The 24065-nt window shown below is 40.0% G+C and overlaps 1 protein-coding gene across 3 annotated transcripts in view; it reads left to right on the forward strand.

The window, feature by feature from the left end:
* The window catches only part of DOCK11 (dedicator of cytokinesis 11), a 923283-nt gene that overhangs the window by 814042 nt on the left and 85176 nt on the right, over window positions 1–24065 (forward strand). For all 3 annotated transcript variants that reach the window (XM_053699249.1, XM_053699251.1, XM_053699250.1), the window contains 2 exons: window positions 11520–11666; window positions 12310–12520. In XM_053699249.1, the coding sequence (XP_053555224.1) occupies window positions 11520–11666; window positions 12310–12520 (358 nt within the window). The remainder of the gene's footprint in view (window positions 1–11519; window positions 11667–12309; window positions 12521–24065) is intronic.

Consider the following 24065-nt stretch of genomic DNA (forward strand, 5'->3'; position numbering starts at 1 on the left):
GATCCTAAACAAATTCCTCAAAGTCCCATCCATCAAGATGGAGACCATTCGGACTATTTTACCAATGATCCAGGAGGGTCAATATATGACCACCGTGGACTTAAAGGATGTATATCTGCACATCCCTATCCACAAAGATCATCATCAGTTTCTCAGGTTCGCCTTTCTGGACAAGCATTACCAGTTTATGGCTCTTCCTTTCGGGTTGGCCACAGCTCCCAGAATTTTCACAAAGGTGCTAGGGTCCCTTCTGGTGGTCCTAAGGCCGCGGGGCATAGCAGTGGCGCCTTATCTGGATGATATCTTAATTCAGGCGTCAACTTACCAACTAGCCAAATCTCACACGGACATCGTGTTGGCTTTTCTAAGATCTCACGGGTGGAAGGTGAACGTAAAAAGAGTTCACTTACCCCTCTCACAAGAGTTCCTTTCCTGGGAACTCTGATAGATTCGGTAGACATGAAAATTTTTCTGACGGAGGTCAGGAAATCAAAGATTTTAACCACCTGCCGAGCTCTTCATTCCATTCCTCAGCCGTCAGTGGCTCAGTGTATGGAGGTAATCGGACTAATGGTAGCGGCAATGGACATAGTTCCGTTTGCTCGCTTGCATCTCAGACCACTGCAACTATGCATGCTCAAACAGTGGAATGGGGATTATGCAAATTTATCTCCTCAGATAAATCTGGATCAAGAGACCAGAGACTCTCTTCTTTGGTGGTTGTCACAGGATCATCTGTCCCAAGGAATATGTTTCCGCAGGCCAGCATGGGTCATAGTGACGACAGACGCCAGCCTATTGGGCTGGGGTGCAGTCTGGAATTCCCTGAAAGCACAGGGCGTGTGGACTCAGGAGGAGGCTCTCCTCCCGATAAATATTCTAGAACTGAGAGCGATATTCAACGCGCTTCAGGCGTGGCCTTCCGCTGGCTTCGGCCAGATTCATAAGATTCCAGTCGGACAATATCACGACTGTAGCATATATCAATCATCAGGGGGGAACAAAGAGTTCTCTAGCAATGATAGAGGTTACCAAAATAATTTGATGGGCAGAGACTCACCCTTGCCATCTATCAGCAATCTATATCCCAGGAGTGGAGAACTGGGAAGCGGATTTTCTAAGTCGTCAGACTTTTCATCCGGGGGAGTGGGAACTCCATCTGGAGGTGTTTGCACAATTGATTCATCAATGGGGCACACCAGAATTGGATCTGATGGCGTCTCGTCAGAACACCAAACTTCCTTGTTACGGGTCCAGATCAAGGGATCCTCAAGCAGTACTGATAGATGCTCTAGCAGTACCTTGGTTGTTCAACCTGGCTTATGTGTTTCCACCATTTCCTCTCCTCCCTCATCAAACAGGAGATAGCTTCGGTGAGTTTGATAGCACCTGCGTGGCCACGCAGGACTTGGTATGCAGACCTGGTGGATATGTCATCTCTACCACCATGGACACTACCACTGAGAGGGACCTTCTCATTCAAGGTCCGTTCCAGCATCCAAATCTAGTTTCTCTGCGGCTGACTGCCTGTAGATTGAACGCTTGATTTTATCCAAGTGGGGATTCTCTGAGTCGGTCATAGATAACTTGATTCAGGCTCGAAAGCCTGTCACTAGGAAGATTTGAACCTATGCATTCCATAGATATTAAGCTTCTATCTTGGAAAGTTCTGTTTTTAGTTGCTATTTCTTCGGCTCGAAGAGTTTCTGAACTATCTGCATTGCAATGCGACTCGCCTTATCTTGTTTTCCATGCTGATAAGGTGGTTTTGCGTACAAAACCTGGATTCCTTCCTAAGGTTGTTACTAATAAGAATATTAATCAGGAAATTGTTGTTCCTTCCCTGTGTCCTAATCCTTCCTCTAAGAAGGAGCGTCTGTTGCACAACTTGGACGTGGTTCATGCTTTAAAGTTTTACTTGCAAGCGACCAAAGATTTCCGTCAAACATCTTCTTTGTTTGTTGTCTATTCTGGAAAACGTAGAGGTCAAAAAGCTACGGCTACCTCTCTTTCTTTTTGGCTGAAAAGCATCATCCGTTTGGCATACGAGACTGCTGGACAGCAGCCTCCTGAAAGAATTACAGCTCACTCTACTAGAGCGGTGGATTCCACATGGGCTTTTAAAAATGATGCTTCTGTTGAACAGATTTGTAAGGCTGCGACTTGGTCTTTGCTTCATACCTTTTCCGAATTTTACAAATTTGATACTTTTGCTTCTTCGGAGGCTATTTTTGGGAGAAAAGTTCTTCAAGCAGTGGTGTCTTCTGTTTAACCATCTGTCTTGTCCCTCCCGTTCATCCGTGTCCTGTAGCTTTGGTATTGTATCCCACAAGTAAAGGATGAATCCGTAGACTCGTCGTATCTTATAGAAGAAAAGTAAATTAATGCTTACCTGATAAATTAATTTCTTCTATGGTACGACGAGTCCACGGCCCGCCCTGTCATTTTAAGACAGATTATATTTTTTTGATTTAAACTTCAGTCACCTCTGCACCTTTAAGTTTCTCCTTTTTCTTCCTGTACCTTCGGTCGAATGACTGGGGGGTGGAGCTAAGGGAGGAGCTATATAGACAACTCTGCTGTGGTGCTCTTTACCACTTCGTGTTAGCAGGAGGATAATATCCCACAAGTAAAGGATGAATCCGTGGACTCGTCGTACCATAGAAAAAATTAATTTATCAGGTAAGTATAAATTACATGAAAATGATACATAAATAATGAAAGTATACTGCAAATCATTTTACTAAGCATAACTAAACATTTTATTCTAAAATATCTAGATGTTTACTGTCCCTTTTAATGTACAATTTAATTTTGAATTGCAAATCATTATTAAACGTAAAAAATTTCAAACTGTATTTTATTTCTTTGTAACCCTGGAGAAAGGGCTGAACAGGAGTCAGATAATGTCAACGTTCTTTTTTAAAGATGATCCCCTAGGAAAGAGGAGTGAGGATTCTTTAAGATTATGTACCCCAAGTGCAGAGTATGCTAAATCTACCAGTATAGGTAGGTAATTCGAGTTTGTAGAGAAGTTTCCCTGATTTATAGAGGTGCTGAAAGTAAACAAACTTACTGGGAACAGGTGACCAATATACGTTCAGGGATACTGGCATTTGATCTAAGGTATTGGCTTAAATGCACACATAAGACGTTTAGTTCACCAATGACTAAACTGTGTACATAAATTAGACAATTCCTTCAAGTGTATTACAATACAACTAATAATCAGTAACCACTGGCAAATAGCGGTAGCAAGCTTGCAAAATAAGTGACTTCTGTAAGCATACACAGATGACTTGCAGCATAAATGAGTTGAAGATATACAGGCACTTAGTAATCAAGTTGCAAAGTAGATCGTTACTGTAGGAGGTTTAAAGTGTCAGTAAACTTTAAAAATAATGTTATATAATTCTGCACATAGTGCAGAATTATATAACATTATATTAGCCAAACATTATAAATCATAATGTACCCTATTAATTTTTTTAAAAAAACGCTGTTTTACAGACCCGCTCTCTGTACTCTGCTGAGCGGGTCTGTTATATTTACTCAGCGCATCGGGCCAGCTGTATAGTCACAGCCCGGCCCGGCCGCGCCATAAGACTAAGTGCAGCTCGCTCCTGCTCTGTCTGACAGCAGGAGCGAGCTGCACTTAGTCTTATGGCGCGGTCAGGCCGGGCTGTGACTATACAGCTGGCCCGATGCGCTGAGTAAATATAACAGACCCGCTCAGCAGAGTACAGAGAGCGGGTCTGTAAAACAGCGTGTTTTTTTTTTAAATTAATAGGGTACATTATGATTTATAATGTTTGGCTAATATAATGTTATATAATTCTGCACTATGTGCAGAATTATATAACATTATTTTTAAGGTTTACTGTCCCTTTAAGTATCTAAAACAGAGTTGGTAGAAATAAGGATGAAATGTCAAAAGTAAGTAAAGCTAAGCATGAGACTTACTTAGAGAATCGTTGTAGCTTGATCGAAGAGGAAGTTTCTCTGAACGGCTTGAGGGTAGTGCAGCTCCAGCTGTATCAGCACACTGAGTGAAACTGTGTTGGCGTGTGACTTCACCGCAAGGAGCAAAACTAGGCTGAGATGAATTTTCGGCAAACAACTCATCTGACAGCAGTCACAGTGTAGACGCTTTGGAAGCAAAGTAGGCTGGAAACTCCAAGGTACGTTAGAATTACCAAGCAATGAGGTAAAATGTGGAGAGGCTTTTATAAGGAGATAGAATGGGTGTTACAAACCATCTTAAAGGAGTACAATACAAGAATATAAGTGCTAGTAGAAATAGAGCCAAATATAAAATAAGGCTACATTGAACAAAAGAGCTCATATGAAATTTATGCACAAATGAATTAGCACGACTTTTACTAAATTTTAGTACACTGTGTGCAGAATTATTAGGCAAATGAGTATTTTGACCACATCATCCTCTTTATGCATGTTGTCTTACTCCAAGCTGTATAGGCTCCAAAGCCTACTACCAATTAAGCATATTAGGTGATGTGCATCTCTGTAATGAGAAGGGGTGTGGTCTAATGACATCAACACCCTATATCAGGTGTGCATAATTATTAGGCAACTTCCTTTCCTTTGGCAAAATGGGTCAAAAGAAGGACTTGACAGGCTCAGAAAAGTCAAAAATAGTGAGATATCTTGCAGAGGGATGCAGCACTCTTAAAATTGCAAAGCTTCTGAAGCGTGATCATCGAACAATCAAGCGTTTCATTCAAAATAGTCAACAGGGTCGCAAAAAGCGTGTGGAAAAACCAAGGCGCAAAATAACTGCCCATGAACTGAGAAAAGTCAAGCGTGCAGCTGCCAAGATGCCACTTGCCACCAGTTTGGCCATATTTCAGAGCTGCAACATCACTGGAGTGCCCAAAAGCACAAGGTGTGCAATACTCAGAGACATGGCCAAGGTAAGAAAGGCTGAATGACGACCACCACTGAACAAGACACACAAGCTGAAACGTCAAGACTGGGCCAAGAAATATCTCAAGACTGATTTTTCTAAGGTTTTATGGACTGATGAAATGAGAGTGAGTCTTGATGGGCCAGATGGATGGGCCCGTGGCTGGATTGGTAAAGGGCAGAGAGCTCCAGTCCGACTCAGACGCCAGCAAGGTGGAGGTGGAGTACTGGTTTGGGCTGGTATCATCAAAGATGAGCTTGTGGGGCCTTTTCGGGTTGAGGATGGAGTCAAGCTCAACTCCCAGTCCTACTGCCAGTTTCTGGAAGACACCTTCTTCAAGCAGTGGTACAGGAAGAAGTCTGCATCCTTCAAGAAAAACATGATTTTCATGCAGGACAATGCTCCATCACACGCGTCCAAGTACTCCACAGCATGGCTGGCAAGAAAGGGTATAAAAGAAGAAAATCTAATGACATGGCCTCCTTGTTCACCTGATCTGAACCCCATTGAGAACTTGTGGTCCATCATCAAATGTGAGATTTACAAAGAGGGAAAACAGTACACCTCTCTGAACAGTGTCTGGGAGGCTGTGGTTGCTGCTGCACGCAATGTTGATGGTGAACAGATCAAAACACTGACAGAATCCATGGATGGCAGGATTTTGAGTGTCCTTGCAAAGAAAGGTGGCTATATTGGTCACTGATTTGTTTTTGTTTTGTTTTTGAATGTCAGAAATGTATATTTGTGAATGTTGAGATGTTATATTGGTTTCACTGGTAAAAATAAATAATTGAAATGAGTATATATTTGTTTTTTGTTAAGTTGCCTAATAATTATGCACGGTAATAGTCACCTGCACACACAGATATCCCCCTAAAATAGCTATAACTAAAAACAAACTAAAAACTACTTCCAAAACTATTCAGCTTTGATATTAATGAGTTTTTTGGGTTCATTGAGAACATGGTTGTTGTTCAATAATAAAATTAATCCTCAAAAATACAACTTGCCTAATAATTCTGCACTCCCTGTATAAGACAGGACAGTATATGATAACAGGTAAGTTCCCTGGACATGTTTTAAGTGTTCTTTTCTCTACACATTTGTCACTTGCTGGGAATTTCAGGTTCAGTTCCCTATTTCAGAGAATTAGAAAAGAACTGCCCCTGTGAGAGTTGGTGCGATGATTTCAGTTTATGCTAGGTCAGTTTAGAAAATCAGGAACTTTTCTTCCTGCAATGCATGAAGTCACCAATATCCATACCTTCAAGGAGTTACATCTTACAGCTCTTTCAGTGATTCAGAATTCAATAGGGGAAAATCGGTAAATGGACTACCTCAACTGTCAAACACTCCATCCTTGGTCTCTTTATTCTTCTGGGGGGGGGGGTGTGCGTGTGTTTTTTTAAAAATCACTGATTAATGTGACACTAGTTCAGAGGCTCTCGTGACCTTTAATATCAAATTTCCAATCTAAGGCATTGGTTTCAGCAATTCTTAAGACACCATTATAAATATTCTGGTATTTCCATGGATTTTCCAAATGTCTTATGTTTTGTCACCTATTTTTATAAGTGATCTCATTGTGACATTCTTGCATCCATGGATTGGTTTGCAGACCTGACTGAGCATAGTTCCTTCTTTCTCCCACCCTTGCATTACTTCTTCTTCCCTCTTGTTCTATTTCTCTACTCTGAATTGACCATTCTAACTCTGACATCCTGGTTACTAAATCTCTTATTCAGAGAAAGGTTTATCCTAATTTGTCCTTAACAACATTATCTCTAAATGGTACTTCCAGGCCTGGATTTGCCTCAGAAAGGTTATGACAAGGACCTTTCTTCAAGCTTTCTTAAGTTGATGCTGTGACGCTTACTGATTAGCCTTTTTTTTACCAGGCTAAGGCGGGGTTTTTTCCAAACAGAAATTGTTGTTCTATCTATTGCCCTAATCCCTGTAATGGAGTTCTGAATTATTGCATAAAATGTGTCCACTGCCCTGTACCTGGGCCCTAAAGGCTTTCTTTTCCAATTGAATTGGTCATCCATTATTCTGGTGTGTCAGAAATTGGGGAAGACTTGGCCTTTCCCTATTATTTACACTCTTCACAATTTATTGCAACATCTTGAGCCTCTTGTTATAAGGCATCACTTGAGCAGTTGTTTAAAACAGCTACATGGTGTTCTTCATATACCTTCATGAAATTGTATTGCTTTATTTGTTTTGCTTCTGCTGAGGCAGCCTTTGGGATGCTCTGAAATGTTTTCTTAAAATCCATTTTTTCCTTATCATACTGTTTCTTTAAAGGGAAGGTAAACTTTGCTGAATGAAAGCCTGGTTTTTAAAAATACTATTAAAAACGGGCACTTTCATTCATCAAAGTTTAGAAAGCAGCCGTTTTGTTTAAAAACCTACCTTTCTTCTTTTCCCAGCCAGAGCAGCTTCCCCCACTCGGAGATCCTCTCTTCACACGTCAGCAATGACTAATCCGGCTTCCTCCAATCACGGCATGGCCTCAGGCAATGACTCCCCTGGGGGGAAAGCCGTGATTGGAGGAAGCCAGATTAGTCATTGCTGATGTGTGAAGAGAGGCTCTCCAGGTGGGGGAAGCTGCTCTCGCTGTGAAAAGAACAAAGGTACGTTTTTAAACAAAACGGCTGCTTTCTGAACTTTGGTGAATGAAAGTGCCCCTGTTTTTAATAGTATTTTAAAAAAACGGACTTTCATTCATCAAAGTTTACCTTCAGGTTTCAGGACTGTGCTGATACAGGTACTAAATGATCTCCTGATGGCAAAAGACAAGGGTAAGGCTCAATACTATTACTCCTTGACCTCTCTGCTGCATTTGACACCATGGAATTTTACTAAACCGCCTGCAGGATGTCTGTGGGATGAGTGGTACAGTTCTTAGATGGTTCAAATCATTTCTGTCTGACAGAACCTATAGAGTGTCATCCAGAGGTTGCATCTCTGCACCTGTCCCCTTGGCATATGGAGTCCCAATGGGAGATATTATAAAGCAGCATGGCCTTACCTATCACTGTTATGCAGCTTACACACAAATATACATCTCCTTCAAGCCAAACTGAAATGTTCCATTAGAAACAGTAATTACATTTTGCTGATTTCATGTTAGGGATACGAGCTGGTGGGTTGAAACTAAACCCAGACAAAACAGTTCTTGTGATGGGTAGAGATAGTATGATGATAACTAAGCTACAGCAAGATCAAAAAATTGGTCTAAAATGTAGAGGATCAAAACTACAAAGCTCAAATCTTGTAATAAATCTTGTTGTTATGCTTGACAGTGAACTTTCTCTGAAATATATCAGACACAGTACAAGCCTCATTCTTTCATTTAAAGAATATAGCCAGGATCAAGCACCTGATTCCTACAGAAGAGCTTCCCATGACCATCCATGCATTGGTGACATCATATTTATATTATATATATATATAAACAAGACTAATATGGTAGGGGCGTTTTATGTTAAGGGGTGGGGTCTAGCGCCCCACCATCTTCAAAATTAAATAGCCGCCACTATCTTCAGGCCAAAAACTGTAGATGCTAACATACATCTTATGCATGCACCAGTCTCCATCTTCATGTTTAAGAACAAATGGATAAAAAAATAAGGAAAAATGTTGAATCCCGAATTGATGGCATTTTTCAATGTCGCACAATACACTAAGCATTTCTAAAGCAAAGTAAGATACATTATATATATATATTTATAAAGTATTAATTAATATATATAAGCCAAGCTGGATGAAGCCCTGAAAGCAAACACCAATGAGGGTGAAACGCTCTTTGCAAGTTTTTCAGTTGAGAAGGAGTTACAGCTGTACCCCTGACTACCCTGCCACCGGATTACCTGACAGTGGAAGCGACACGGTATTCTCAGGAGGGAAGGAGATACAACGGAGGAAAGAGAGGAGGGTCTATAATGCACATAAGTGGCTGAGACGTTTTCGTGCATACCTGCTAGCACGCCTAACACAGAGAGAAGCGACAGAAAGTATCCTATGTAAGAAAGGCAGAACGCTGAGCATAGAGAGGAGCTGCAGATCTACTCGTGCATGGTGAGACTGTCTACTATCAAGATAGGAGCAGTATCCAACTGCCAAAGTATTATTCTAAGGATTCACAGATGCTATATATTATTTTCTGGTGAGGTAGGAGCACAGCCGTAAAACCTTGGAGGAGACAACAACATCTACCACTTAGAGACATTCTTTACGTTGATAACCACATTAACCTCTTGTTGAACTTTACAACAACCTTCCTTATATAGAGTAATATAACCGCCACAGAGTGTAATTACAATTTGGGACTCTGCTTATATATTTACTCTGATTTATTCAAGTGGGCCCATGTTCGTTCTTATTTATGATGGTAATAAATGATCATGCTGTTATATATGTACCTATTGTTGTGTATTTGCTATTATACATTTACAATATATCATTGGATTGGTTAGTAGCTATTTTCTGATACCTATATTAGCTGCTTGAATTAGATAGTATTAGATATTAACCGGTCTTTTTCTTTTCTTTGTTTTATATAACATTGTTCCCCCCCATACACGATATGCCCTGATGTGTATTGAATTTATCAGGACACATAAATAAGTGGTGTTGATCTACCTGCAATAATATACTGTATATATATATATATATATATATATAAACACAAGGGAAATGGCACACACCATCCAGTCAACACCCCAGTGCACTGCTATTATAAATGCATACACAGTCCTGATGAACTCCACGCCTGGCTCCAGCATATCAAGGTCACCCAAAGCAGGCACAACACAAAGAGATTTTTGCAAAGAAGCCTGTTATGTAAATAAAAACACGAAAAAAACAAGGGCCTTGCCCAAACGTTTCGGCTCTCACAGGAACCTTTTTCAATGAAGGTCGTGCAGACATATATATATATATATATATATATATATATATATACTGTATATATAGATGCTCAAAAAACAAAGTATTGCAGTATGCAGTGATACCTTTTTTATTGGACTAACATAATATTTAAAAGACAAGCTCTCAAAAGCTTGTCTTTTAAATATTATGTTAGTCCAAAAAAAAAGGTATCACTGCATACTGCAATACTTTGTTTTTTGAGCATCTATCTACTGGACTAACACGGCTACTCCAATCTTCACTACTGTATATATATAAATATATATATATATATATATATATACACACAAAAGTATTTGGTATCCACAATTCTTTATTACAAATGTAATAAAACAGAAACTTCACTTTTGATTTATGACTTCGATATTACAAGTCACATGTTCTGTCTTTCCCGCGCGCTGTAGTTATGTGTTTTGCGAAACAAAAAAGTTTTACAAAACACATCAAAGATACCTTACAAAGTACACTTACACGCATAAACTACAATTTAACTCCTAAACCGCCATCCATTTATTCTGCCCTCTATTGTCAGTGTTCCAATGGTGCTGTCACATAAGCATTGTGACTAAATATGGGTCCCAAAAGAGACCCTTAATCCCGTTCCCTTTGTATCTCCTTACTTATTGGAGTATAATTTCCTTATACTTTTATTAGAGATCTGCTTAAGTGGCCCAAGAGTGGCTGCACTTCTTTCGAAGAGGGACTTTTGATAAGTTTACTGTTTATTTATTATTTTGATTCATTTTAAACCGAGTCACACCTATTATCACCAAGTCTTATACCATTATATGTAACATTTTCATTTTAAATCGTGTTGATCTTGGTTATTCATTTATTATTTCACTTATGCATATATCTTTATGTACATAATTGCATGTTTTTGCTTCTTATCGTTATGTAACCTGCTTTGGATCTCAATAACATGATACAAGCTTATTGCTCAAGCGAGTAATGCCCTTTTTTTCAGAGCGGCCCCCATAGAAGTTTATTATATGAGGGATTTAGTGCACCCACCCTATCTGACATCCAGATGTTAGCGAGCCCTATCGTTTTACTCAAGCAATAAAAAATACTTTCAACTTGTAATATGAGCGCAAGAATAAAATTACTATTGATTTAACTTAAGCAATATTAGTGCACAATAGTGATAATATTTTTGTGCTCCACTTGTAATCTAGCCCTTTATCTTCCGATTTTTTGTTTTAGTTATGTTGTGGAGTAAAAGCCATGACAAAATTACGTGTGTATGCCAAAACTGAAGCACTCAATTTGTACTGCTACGTGTGTGTGTGTGACAATTATATTTTAAACTATGGGGCCTATTTATCAAATGTCTGTCCGACATAATCTGCACAGCAGATCATATCCAACAAACATCGCTGAATGCCGACAGCATAGACTGTTGGCATTTAACATTGCACAAGCAGTTCTGTTAAACTGCTTGTGCAATGCCGCCCCCTGCAGATTTGCGGCCAATCGGCCACTAGCAGGGGGTGTCAATCAGCACGATCATATGAGATTGTGCGGATTGATGTCCACAGCCTCAGAGGCGGCAGACCAGTTAAGGAACAGCAGTCTTAATAAATCGGACCCTATATATTGCTATATTTAATAAAAATAATTATAATAAGGTAATCTTTTTTTTTCTTTTCTTAAGGCTTTCTTTGAAGATGAAGATGGCAAAGAGTACATCTACAAAGAGCCAAAACTCACAGGACTTTCTGAGATATCTTTAAGACTTTTGAACCTCTATGGAGAAAAGTTTGGCAGTGATTCTGTGAAGATGATCCAAGATTCTAACAAGGTAAGTTATATATTTTTTTCTTCAGTAAGTACAGGTACAAATTCCCAAATTCGGAATTTCAAAATCCAAATTTTTATTCTGAAATCCAAACTTTTTTAAGAAAAATAAAATTATCAAAAATAACTTCTTTTTTTTCCCTGTCTGTAAGTAACAATCTTCTCTGCCTGTGTCTTTGGTTTGGTTTTTGCGTTCTAAAATGCAAATAATAGTCTATATTTGTTTAAAACAACAAATATTACCTTTCTGATTACAGTACTGTTGAACACAAAGGAGAAAAAAACATAACCACTTGGCACACACATAGATTACAAAGGTCGCATGATGGAGCATGCAATTTTAAACAACTTTTCATTGTACCTCAATTATCTAATTAGCTTGTTCCTCTTGGACATCAAACAGCTGTTGCTTTTGTGTAAAAAGTGTCTTTGTCTTTTGCCCCCTAACGAAAATCCAGAACTAACTCATAGCATTTTGAACATGTTTGCTTTCTAGCCTCTGTAGGGAGTGTGGGACAAAGCACAATTTTTTTAAAGCAAGAGGTGTTCTTTTTTTTGTCACAGTGGCCTGACAACACTCAGATATATTTACAGCCTTGAAACATGAAACCTATATTATGCTATGTAACTGTTATACTTTTTCGCAGGTGAATGCCAAAGACCTTGACCCAAAATTTGCGCACATTCAGATAACCTATGCCCGCCCATTCTTTGAAGAGCAAGAACTTTCTGAAAGAAAAACAGATTTTGAAAAGAATCACAATATCAGAAGATTTGTCTTTGAAACACCGTATACTTTGTCAGGGAAAAAACATGGATGTGTGGAAGAACAATGCAAAAAAAGGAGTATTTTAACAAGTAAGAGACTATAAAAAGCCTTTTTGTCTGTTGACTTTCAGAACATTTGGCAATCTTCTAAAGTATATATATGTATATATGTGTGTGTGTATATATATATATATATATATATATATATATATATAAATATACAGGTGTACCTCAGAGATATTGCGGGTTCGGTTCCAGACCACCGCAATAATGTAATTCTTTTCCAGTGCATATAAAAGTTATATTTACAATATACTGTAGTCTATTAAGTGTGAAATAGCATTATGTAAAAAAAAAAACAATGTACATATGTTAATTTAAAAAAATACTTTATTGCTAAAAAATGCTTACCATCAGCCTTCAGTGAGTCATAGGGCCAGATTATAAGTGGAGCACTAAATATTGCTTCCAAGAAAATTATATTTGCGATCCACTTTGTAATACCAGCGCACGCTATTACAGAGAGCGCTTCCAGCCTCCTTCTGCAGCATTTGTAAATATATATGTATATGATTATATATATATATATATATATATACTGTATATTTATGTGTTTATATGTTTATGTACAAAAAAGTGAAGAGGAACCGCTGTTCTTTAAAATCCAGTAAACTTTATTTCAACAAGTTTAAAAATGGGAAGGCATCCCAATCAAGGGTGGAATAATTATCTGGATACATAAATGTTTAAACTCTTTTATACAGCACTGTGCCCATTTCTTCTATTAACTATATGTTTATGTAAACATATTAACACACACACACACACATATATATATATATATATATATATATAAGCATATACTGTACATATATTTTACTATACCGCAATGTAAAGGCACTTTTCAGTGCTGTTTTGTTTCTAACACCCCACTCCCACCAACTTTAGACCCCAGAAACTGCCTAGTGCATTTGTTTTTTATTTAAAAATACTACTTTGTTTTTTAATAAAAAATCTATAATGCCCTCTATTTTGAGGGCATTTGGGGCACTTTTAGAAAAATTAACCACTTGTAATGTATGGTTAATTATCGCATGCTTGCAAACGGGCAAATATGCCCATTTGCAGGCTTTCGCTAATTTAGCGCTTCACTTGTAATCTAGCCCATAATCTTTTTGCTGGTGGTGTGTATATATAGGTGTATATATATGTGTATTCATGTGTATTTATGTGTTTATATGTGTATATGTTGGAAAAATGGGTCCAAATGACTTGCTCAACACAGGGTTGCCACAAACCTTCAATTTGTAAAAAGAGTAATATCTGAAATAAAGAAAACAAAACTGCAAAAGATCACTTAGTTAATTCAGTGTGCAGGGTTTTGCAAATCAACAATAAACCACCTAAAGACCCTGGTAGGTATGTATTTGTATCTCCAATTTCTGTGCTGAAAAACAAATAAATACACTTTTTTGTTCTTATGCGTGTGTGATGTGTCACTATTTGCCAATAGAGCTGAGGGTGTTTTCCTTATGATCCAGTTAGAGTCTATCCCACGAACCAGTTGTGTACCTCTTGTTAAGTTTGAAAACCAAAATAAGAATCTTTACTTTAACCTTTTCTTCATTCACATCATGTTAAAATAGTGAACTTTAATATGCAAGACAGACAAGAAAATGTTTCTTTCATGCTTCAGTTAGGCCTAGATTTGGAGTTTGGCGGTATTTGGAGTCATTCAAAAAAGGGTCTAACGCTCACTTTTCAGCCGCGACTTTTCCATACCGCAGATCCCCTTACGTCAATTGCGTATCCTATTTTTTCAATGGGATCTTTCTAACTCCGGTATTTAGAGTCGTGGCTGAAGTGAGCGTTAGAATTCTAACGACAAAACTCCAGCCGCAGAAAAAAGTCAGTAGTTAAGAGCTTTCTGGGCTAACGCCGGTTCATAAAGCTCTTAACTACTGTGCTCTAAAGTACACTAACACCCATAAACTACCTATGTACCCCTAAACCAAGGCCCCCCCACATCGCCGACACTCGATTAATTTTTTTTAACCCCTAATCTGCCGACCGCCACCTACGTTATACTTACGTACCCCTAATCTGCTGCCCCTAACACCGCCGACACCTATATTATATTTATTAACCCCTAACCTGCCCCCCACAACGTCGCAGCTAGCTACCTACAATAATTAACCCCTAATCTGCCGACCGCAAAGAGCCGCCACCTACATTATAGCTATGTACCCCTAATCTGCTGCCCCTAACACCGCCGACCCCTATTTCTCTTGTTAAGTGTGTTCAGTCCACGGGTCATCCATTACTTATGGGATATATTCTCCTTCCCAACAGGAAGTTGCAAGAGGATCACCCAAGCAGAGCTGCTATATAGCTCCTCCCCTCACATGTCATACCCAGTCATTCTCTTGCAACCCTCAACAAAGAAGGAGGTCGCGAGAGGAGCTGGAGTTTTTACTTAATTATTCTTCAATCAAAAGTTTGTTATTTTAAATGGCACCGGAGTGTGCTGTTTTTCTATCTCAGGCAGTATTTGGAAGAAGAAACTGCCTGCGTTTTCTATGATCTTAGCAGGCGTAACTAAGATCCACTGGCTGTTCTCGACATTCTGAGGAGTGGGGTAACTTCAGAAAATGGGAATAGCATGCAGGGTCTCCCGCAAATGAGGTATGTGCAGTACAATATTTTCTGGGAATGGAATTGACTAAGAAAACACTGCTGTTACCCGTATGATGTAAGTACAGCCTTAAATGCAGTAGTAGTGACTGGTATCAGGCTGATAAATGTATGCACAGTAGAGTTATTTTCTAGGGACTAGAATTTGACTGAAAAAATACTGTTAAAGGGATACTAACCCCACATTTTTTCTTTCATGATTCAGATAGAGCATGCAATTTTAAGCAATTTTCTAATTTACTCCTATTATCAATTTTTCTTTGTTCTCATGTTATCTTGATTTGAAAAAAGCAGTAATGAAAGGTTAGGAGCCGGCCCATTTTTTAGTTCAGCACCTTGGTAGAGCTGCTGATTGGTTTGCTACATTTAGCCACAAATCAGCAAGTGCTACCCATGTGCTGAAAAAAATGGTCTGGCTCTAAAGCTTACAGTACTGCTTTTTCAAATCAAGATGGCATGAGAACAAAGAAAAATTGATAATAGGAGTAAATTAGAAAGGTGCTTAAAATCTCATGCTCTATCTGTATCATGAAAGAAAAAAAATTGGGTTTAGTATCCCTTTAATACTGATATAATGTGTGAGCCTTAACTGCAGTAGAAGCGACTGGTAGCAGGCTTAGTAATAACTTTACACAGCATCTGAAATGTTGTTTTTTAAAACGTTTACTGGCATGTTAATCGTTTTGTGAGGTACTTTGGTGATAAATCTTTTTGGGCATGATTTTTTTCCACACGGCTAACGTATATTTCTGCATAGAAACCGTTATATCAGGTCTCCCACTGTTGTAATAGGAGTGGGAGGGACCTTTTTTAGCGCCTTGTTGCGCAGTTAAAATTCTAGCACAGTCTTCCTGCTTCTTCCTCTTTGATCCAGGACGTCTCCAGAGAGCTCAGGGATCTTCAAAATTCATTTTTGAGGGAGGTAATCAGTCACAGCAGACCTGTGACAGTGTGTTTGACTGTGATAAAAGCGTTAAATCTTAATTTGATATCCGTTTTTTGGGTACTGAGGGGTTAATCATCCTTTTGCTAATGGGTGCAATCCTCTGCTAATTAATACATTTAAAGAATTGTTGACTATAACTGAACTAGTTCTTTGTTATTCAATTGTGTTTTTTAAAATAAGCGCTGCAGCGTTTTTTATATTGCTTGTAAACTTATTGAAGTAATTTCCAAGCTTGCTAGCTTCATTGCTAGTCTGTTTAAACATGTCTGATACAGAGGAATCTGCTTGTTCATTATGTTTAAAAGCCGATGTGGAGCCCAATAGAAATATGTGTACCAATTGTATTGATATTACTTTGAATAAAAGTCAATCTGTACCGATAAAGAAATTATCACCAGACAACGAGGGGGAAGTTATGCCGTCTAACTCTCCTCACGTGTCAGTACCTTCGTCTCCCGCTCGGGAGGTGCGTAAGATTGAGGCGCCAAGTACATCAAGGCCCTTACAAATCACTTTACATGATATGGCTAATGTTATGAAAGAAGTATTATACAATATGCCCGAGTTAAGAGGCAAGCGCGACAGCTCTGGGTTAAGGACAGAGCGTGCCGATGACACGAGAGCCATGTCTGATACTGCGTCACAATTTGCAGAACATGAGGACGGAGAGCTTCATTCTGTGGGTAACGGTTCTGATTCGGGGAGACCGGATTCAGAAATTTCAAATTTTAAATTTAAGCTTGAGAACCTCCGCGTGTTGCTAGGGGAGGTATTAGCAGCTCTGAATGATTGTGACACGGTGGCAATCCCAGAGAAATTATGTAGGCTGGATAAATACTATGCGGTACCGGTGTGTACTGACGTTTTTCCTATACCAAAGAGGCTTACAGAGATTATTAGCAAGGAGTGGGATAGACCCGGTGTGCCCTTTTCCCCTCCTCCGATATTTAGAAAAATGTTCCCTATAGACGCCACCACACGAGACTTATGGCAGACGGTCCCTAAGGTGGAGGGAGCAGTTTCTACTTTAGCCAAGCGTACCACTATCCCGGTGGAGGATAGCTGTGCTTTCTCAGATCCAATGGATAAAAAATTAGAGGGTTACCTTAAGAAAATGTTTGTTCAACAAGGTTTTATATTACAGCCTCTTGCATGCATTGCGCCTGTCACTGCTGCAGCGGCATTCTGGTTTGAGTCTCTGGAAGAGGCGATTCGCACAGCACCATTGGATGAATCTTTGAGCAAGATTAGAACCCTTAAGCTGGCTAATGCGTTTGTTTCGGATGCCGTAGTGCATTTAACCAAACTTACGGCTAAGAATTCCGGATTCGCCATACAGGCGCGCAGAGCGCTATGGCTTAAATCCTGGTCAGCAGATGTAACTTCTAAGTCTAAACTACTAAACATTCCTTTCAAAGGGCAGACCTTATTCGGGCCCGGCTTGAAGGAAATTATTGCTGACATTACTGGAGGTAAGGGCCACACCCTTCCTCAGGACAGGGCCAAATCAAAGGCCAAACAGTCTAATTTTCGTGCCTTTCGTAATTTCAAGGCAGGAGCAGCATCAACTTCCTCCGCTCCAAAACAGGAAGGAACTACTGCTCGTTACAGACAGGGTTGGAAAGGCAACCAGTCATGGAACAAGGGCAAGCAGGCCAGAAAGCCTACTTCCGCCCCTAAGACTGCATGAAGACAGGGCCCCCTTTCCGGAGACGGATCTAGTGGGGGGCAGACTTTCTCTCTTCGCCCAGGCTTGGGCCAGAGATGTACAGGATCCCTGGACGTTGGAGATTATATCTCAGGGATACCTTCTGGATTTCAAAACTTCTCCTCCACAAGGGAGGTTTCATCTGTCAAGGTTATCAACAAACCTAGTAAAGAAAGAGGCATTTCTACAATGTGTACAAGAACTCTTAGTGATGGGAGTGATCCACCCAGTTCCGCGAACGGAACAGGGGCAAAGGTTTTATTCAAATCTGTTTGTAGTTCCCAAGAAAGAGGGAACTTTCAGACCAATCTTAGACTTAAAAATCTTAAACAAATTCCTAAGGGTTCCGTCGTTCAAGATGAAAACCATTCGGACCATCCTACCCATGATCCAAGAGGGTCAATATATGACCACAGTGGACTTAAAGGATGCCTACCTTCACATACCGATTTACAAAGATCATTATAGGTACCTAAGGTTTGCCTTTCTAAACAGGCATTACCAGTTTGTAGCTCTTCCCTTCGGGTTAGCTACGGCCCCGAGAATTTTTACAAAGGTTCTGGGCTCACTTCTGGCGGTACTAAGACCACGAGGCATAGCGGTGGCTCCGTACCTAGACAACATTCTGATACAAGCGTCAAGTTTTCAAAATGCAAAGTCTCATACAGAGATAGTTCTAGCATTTCTGAGGTCGCATGGGTGGAAAGTGAACGTAGAGAAGAGTTCTCTGTTGCCACTCACAAGAGTCCCTTTTCTAGGGACTCTTATAGATTCTGTAGAGATGAAGATTTACCTGACGGAGTCCAGGTTATCAAAGATTCTCAATGCTTGCCGTGTCCTTCACTCCATTCCAAGCCCATCAGTAGCTCAGTGCATGGAAGTAATCGGCATAATGGTCACGGCAATGGACATAGTGCCATTTGCGCGCCTACATCTCAGACCGCTGCAACTATGCTAAGTCAATGGAACGGGGATTACTCAGATCTGTCCCCTTTGCTAAATCTGGACCAGGAGACCAGAGATTCTCTTCTCTGGTGGTTGTCACGGGTTCATCTGTCCAAAGGAATGACTTTTCAGAGACCAGATTGGACGATTGTAACAACAGATGCCAGCCTACTAGGCTGGGGAGCAGTCTGGAACTCCCTGAAGGCTCAGGGATCGTGGACTCAGGAGGAGAGACTCCTCCCGATAAACATTCTAGAATTAAGAGCAATATTCAATGCTCTTCTAACTTGGCCTCAGTTAGCAACACTGAGGTTCATCAGATTTCAGTCGGACAACATCACGACTGTGGCTTACATCAATCATCAAGGGGGAACCAGGAGTTCCCTAGCAATGTTGGAAGTCTCGAAGATAATTCGCTGGGCAGAGTCTCACTCTTGCCACCTGTCAGTGATCTACATCCCAGGTGTGGAGAACTGGGAGGCGGATTTTCTAAGTCGACAGACCTTTCATCCGGGGGAGTGGGAACTTCACCCGGAGGTATTTGCTCAACTGATTCGTCGTTGGGGCAAACCGGATCTGGATCTCATGGCATCTCGCCAGAACGCCAAGCATCCTTGTTACGGATCCAGGTCCAGGGACCCGGGTGCGGTGCTGGTAGATGCACTAGCAGCCCCTTGGGTTTTCAACATAGCTTATGTGTTTCCACCTTTTCCGTTGCTACCTCGACTGATTGCCAGGATCAAACAGGAGAGAGCATCAGTGATTCTGATAGCGCCTGCGTGGCCACGCAGGACCTGGTATGCAGACTTAGTGGACATGTCGTCCTGTCCACCATGGTCTCTACCCCTGAGGCAGGACCTTCTAATCCAGGGTCCTTTCAACCATCCAAACCTAATTTCTCTGAGGCTGACTGCTTGGAAATTGAACGCTTGATTCTATCAAAGCGTGGGTTTTCGGAATCGGTTATTGATACATTAATACAGGCTCGGAAACCTGTTACCAGAAAAATTTACCACAAGATATGGCGTAAATATTTATATTGGTGTGAATCCAAGAGTTACTCATGGAGTAAGGTCAGGATTCCTAGGATATTGTCTTTTCTATAAGAGGGTTTAGAAAAGGGCTTATCCGCTAGTTCGCTAAAGGGACAGATTTCTGCTCTGTCTATTCTTTTACACAAGCGTCTGGCAGAGAATCCAGACGTCCAGGTTTTTTGTCAGGCTTTGGCTAGGATTAAGCCTGTGTTTAAAACTGTTGCTCCTCCGTGGAGCTTAAACTTGGTTCTTAAAGTTCTTCAGGGTGTTCCGTTTGAACCCCTTCATTCCATTGATATTAAGCTTTTATCTTGGAAAGTTCTGTTTTTGATGGCTATTTCCTCGGCTCGAAGAGTCTCTGAGTTATCTGCCTTACATTGTGATTCTCCTTATCTGATCTTTCATTCAGACAAGGTAGTCCTGCGTACTAAACCTGGGTTTTTACCTAAGGTTGTTTCTAACAGGAATATCAATCAAGAGATTGTGGTTCCATCGTTATGTCCTAATCCTTCTTCAAAGAAGGAACGTCTTTTGCATAATCTAGACGTGGTCCGTGCCCTGAAGTTCTACTTACAGGCAACTAAAGATTTTCGACAAACTTCTTCTCTGTTTGTCGTTTACTCTGGACAGAGGAGAGGTCAAAAGGCTTCGGCTACCTCTCTCTCTTTTTGGCTTCGTAGCATAATACGCTTAGCCTATGAGACTGCTGGACAGCAGCCTCCTGAAAAAATTACAGCTCATTCCACTAGAGCTGTGGCTTCCACCTGGGCCTTTAAGAATGAGGCCTCTGTTGAACAGATTTGCAAGGCTGCAACTTGGTCTTCACTTCATACTTTTTCCAAATTTTACAAATTTTACACTTTTGCTTCTTCGGAGGCTGTTTTTGGGAGAAAGGTTCTACAGGCAGTGGTTCCTTCTGTTTAATGTTCCTGCCTTGTCCCTCCCATCATCCGTGTACTTTAGCTTTGGTATTGGTATCCCATAAGTAATGGATGACCCGTGGACTGAACACACTTAACAAGAGAAAACATAATTTATGCTTACCTGATAAATTTATAAGTAATGGATGACCCGTGGACTGAACACACTTAACAAGAGAAAACATAATTTATGCTTACCTGATAAATTTATTTCTCTTGTAGTGTGTTCAGTCCACGGCCCGCCCTGTCTTTTTGAGGCAGGTTCTAAATTTTAAATTATAACTCCAGTCACCACTGCACCCTATAGTTTCTCCTTTCTCGTCTTGTTTCGGTCGAATGACTGGATATGACATGTGAGGGGAGGAGCTATATAGCAGCTCTGCTTGGGTGATCCTCTTGCAACTTCCTGTTGGGAAGGAGAATATATCCCATAAGTAATGGATGACCCGTGGACTGAACACACTACAAGAGAAATAAATGTATCAGGTAAGCATAAATTATGTTATTATATTTATTAACCCCTAATCTGCCCCCCTCAACGTCGCCTCCACCTGCCTACACTTATTAACCCCTAATGTGCCGAGCGGACCACACCGCTACTATAATAAAGTTATTAACCCCTAATCCGCCTCAATAACCCTATAATAAATAGTATTAACCCCTAATCTGCTCTCCCTAACATCGCCGACACCTAACTTCAATTATTAACCCCTAATCTGCTGACTGGAGCTCACCGCTATTCTAATAAATGTATTAACCCCTAAAGCTAAGTCTAACACTAACACCCCCCTAAATTAAATATAATTTTAATCTAACGAAATTAATTAACTCTTCTTAAATAAATTATTCCTATTTAAAGCTAAATACTTACCTGTAAAATAAATCCTAATATAGCTACAATATAAATTATATTTATATTATAGCTATTTTAGGATTAATATTTATTTTACAGGTAACTTTGTATTTATTTTAACCAGGTACAATAGCTATTAAATAGTTAAGAACTATTTAATAGCTAAAATAGTTAAAATAATTACAAATTTACCTGTAAAATAAATCCTAACCTAAGTTACAATTAAACCTAACACTACACTATCAATAAATTAATTAAATAAAATACCTATAATTATCTACAATTAAACCTAACACTACACTATCAATAAATAAATTAAATACAATTACTACAAATAAATACAATGAAATAAAATAACTAAAGTACAAAAAATAAAAAAAAACTAAGTTACAAAAAATAAAAAAATATTTACAAACATTAGAAAAATATTAAACTAATTACACCTACTCTAAGCCCCCTAATAAAATAACAAAGACCCCCAAAATAAAAAAATGCCCTACCCTATTCTAAATTACTAACGTTCAAAGCTCTTTTACCTTACCAGCTCTTAAAAGGACCTTTTGTGGGGCATGCCCCAAGAAGTTCAGCTCTTTTGCCTGTAAAAAAAAACATACAATACCCCCCCCAACATTACAACCCACCACCCACATACCCCTAATCTAACCCAAACCCCCCTTAAATAAACCTAACACTAAGCCCCTGAAGATCTCCCTACCTTGAGTCGTCTTCACCCAGCCGAGCCAAATTCTTCATCCAAGCGGAGTAAGAAGAGGTCCTCCATCCGGTAGAAGTCTTCATCCAAGCGGGGCAGAAGAGGTCTTCCATCCGATTGAAGTCTTCATCCAAGCGGCATCTTCTATCGTCATCCATCCGGAGCGGAGCGGCAGCATCCTGAAGACCTCCGACGCGGAACATCCATCCTGGCCGACGACTGAACGACGAATGACGGTTCCTTTAAATGACGTCATCCAAGATGGCGTCCCTCGAATTCCGACTGGCTGATAGGATTCTATCAGCCAATCGGAATTAAGGTAGGAATATTCTGATTGGCTGATGGAATCAGCCAATCAGAATCAAGTTCAATCCGATCGGCTGATCCAATCAGCCAATCAGATTGAGCTTGCATTCTATTGGCTGTTCCGGTCAGCAGATTAGGGATTAAAAAAAATTAATAGAGTGGCGGCGATGTGTGGGGGCCTCGGTTTAGGGGTACATAGGTAGTTTATGGGTGTTAGTGTACTTTAGAGCACAGTAGTTAAGAGCTTTATGAACCAGCGTTAGCCCAGAAAGCTCTTAACTCCTGGCTTTTTTCTGCAGCTGGAGTCTTGTCGTTAGATTTCTAACGCTCACTTCAGCCAAGACTCTAAATACCGGCGTTAGAAAGATCCCATTGAAAAGATAGGATACGCAATTGACGTAAGGGGATCTGCGGTATGGAAAAGTCGCGGCTGGAAAGTGAGCGTTAGACCCTTACCTACAAGACTCTAAATACCAGCGGTAGGCCAAAACCAGCGTTAGGACCCCTTAACGCTGGTTTTGACGGCTAACGCAGAACTCTAAATCTAGGCGTAAGAGATTACGAAGATGTACTTTACTAAACTAGTTCTTTGTCTATGAGTATAAAGTGTATGTATATGTCCCTATATATTTTTAATTAGTGTTGTGGATCAGCCAATCGGATTGAACTTGATTCTGATTGGCTGACTCCATCAGCCAATCAGTATTTACCTACCTTAATTCCGATTGGCTGATAGAATCCTATCAGCCAATCGGAATTCGAGGGACGCCATCTTGGATGACGTCATTTAAAGGAACCGTCGATCAGTCGTCGGCCAGGATGGATGTTCCGCGTCGGAGGTCTTCAGGATGCTGCCGCTCCGCTCCGGATGGATGACGATAGAAGATGCCGCTTGGATGAAGACTTCAATCGGATGGAAGACCTCTTCTGCCCTGCTTGGATGAAGACTTCTACCGGATGGAGGACCTCTTCTTGCTCCGCTTGGATGAAGAATTTGGCTCGGCTTGGTGAAGACGACTCAAGGTAGGGAGATCTTCAGGGGCTTAGTGTTAGGTTTATTTAAGGGGGGTTTGGGTTAGATTAGGGGTATGTGGTTGGTGGGTTGTAATGTTGGGGGGGGTATTGTATGTTTTTTTTACAGGCAAAAGAGCTGAACTTCTTGGGGCATGCCCCGCAAAGGGCCCTGTTCAGGGCTGGTAAGGTAAAAGAGCTTTGAACTTTAGTAATTTAGAATAGGGTAGGGCATTTTTTTATTTTGGGGGGCTTTGTTATTTTATTAGGGGGCTTAGAGTAGGTGTAATTAGTTTAAAATTGTTGTAATATATTTCTAATGTTTGTAAATATTTTTTTATTTTTTGTAACTTAGTTCTTTTTTATTTTTTGTACTTTAGTTAGTTTATTTCATTGTATTTATTTGTAGGAATTGTATTTAATTTATTTATTGATAGTGTAGTGTTAGGTTTAATTGTAGATAATTATAGGTATTTTATTTAATTTATTTATTGATAGTGTAGTGT

The sequence above is a fragment of the Bombina bombina genome, chromosome 1 (assembly GCF_027579735.1).
Source record: "Bombina bombina isolate aBomBom1 chromosome 1, aBomBom1.pri, whole genome shotgun sequence".
Taxonomy (NCBI): Eukaryota; Metazoa; Chordata; class Amphibia; order Anura; family Bombinatoridae; genus Bombina; species Bombina bombina.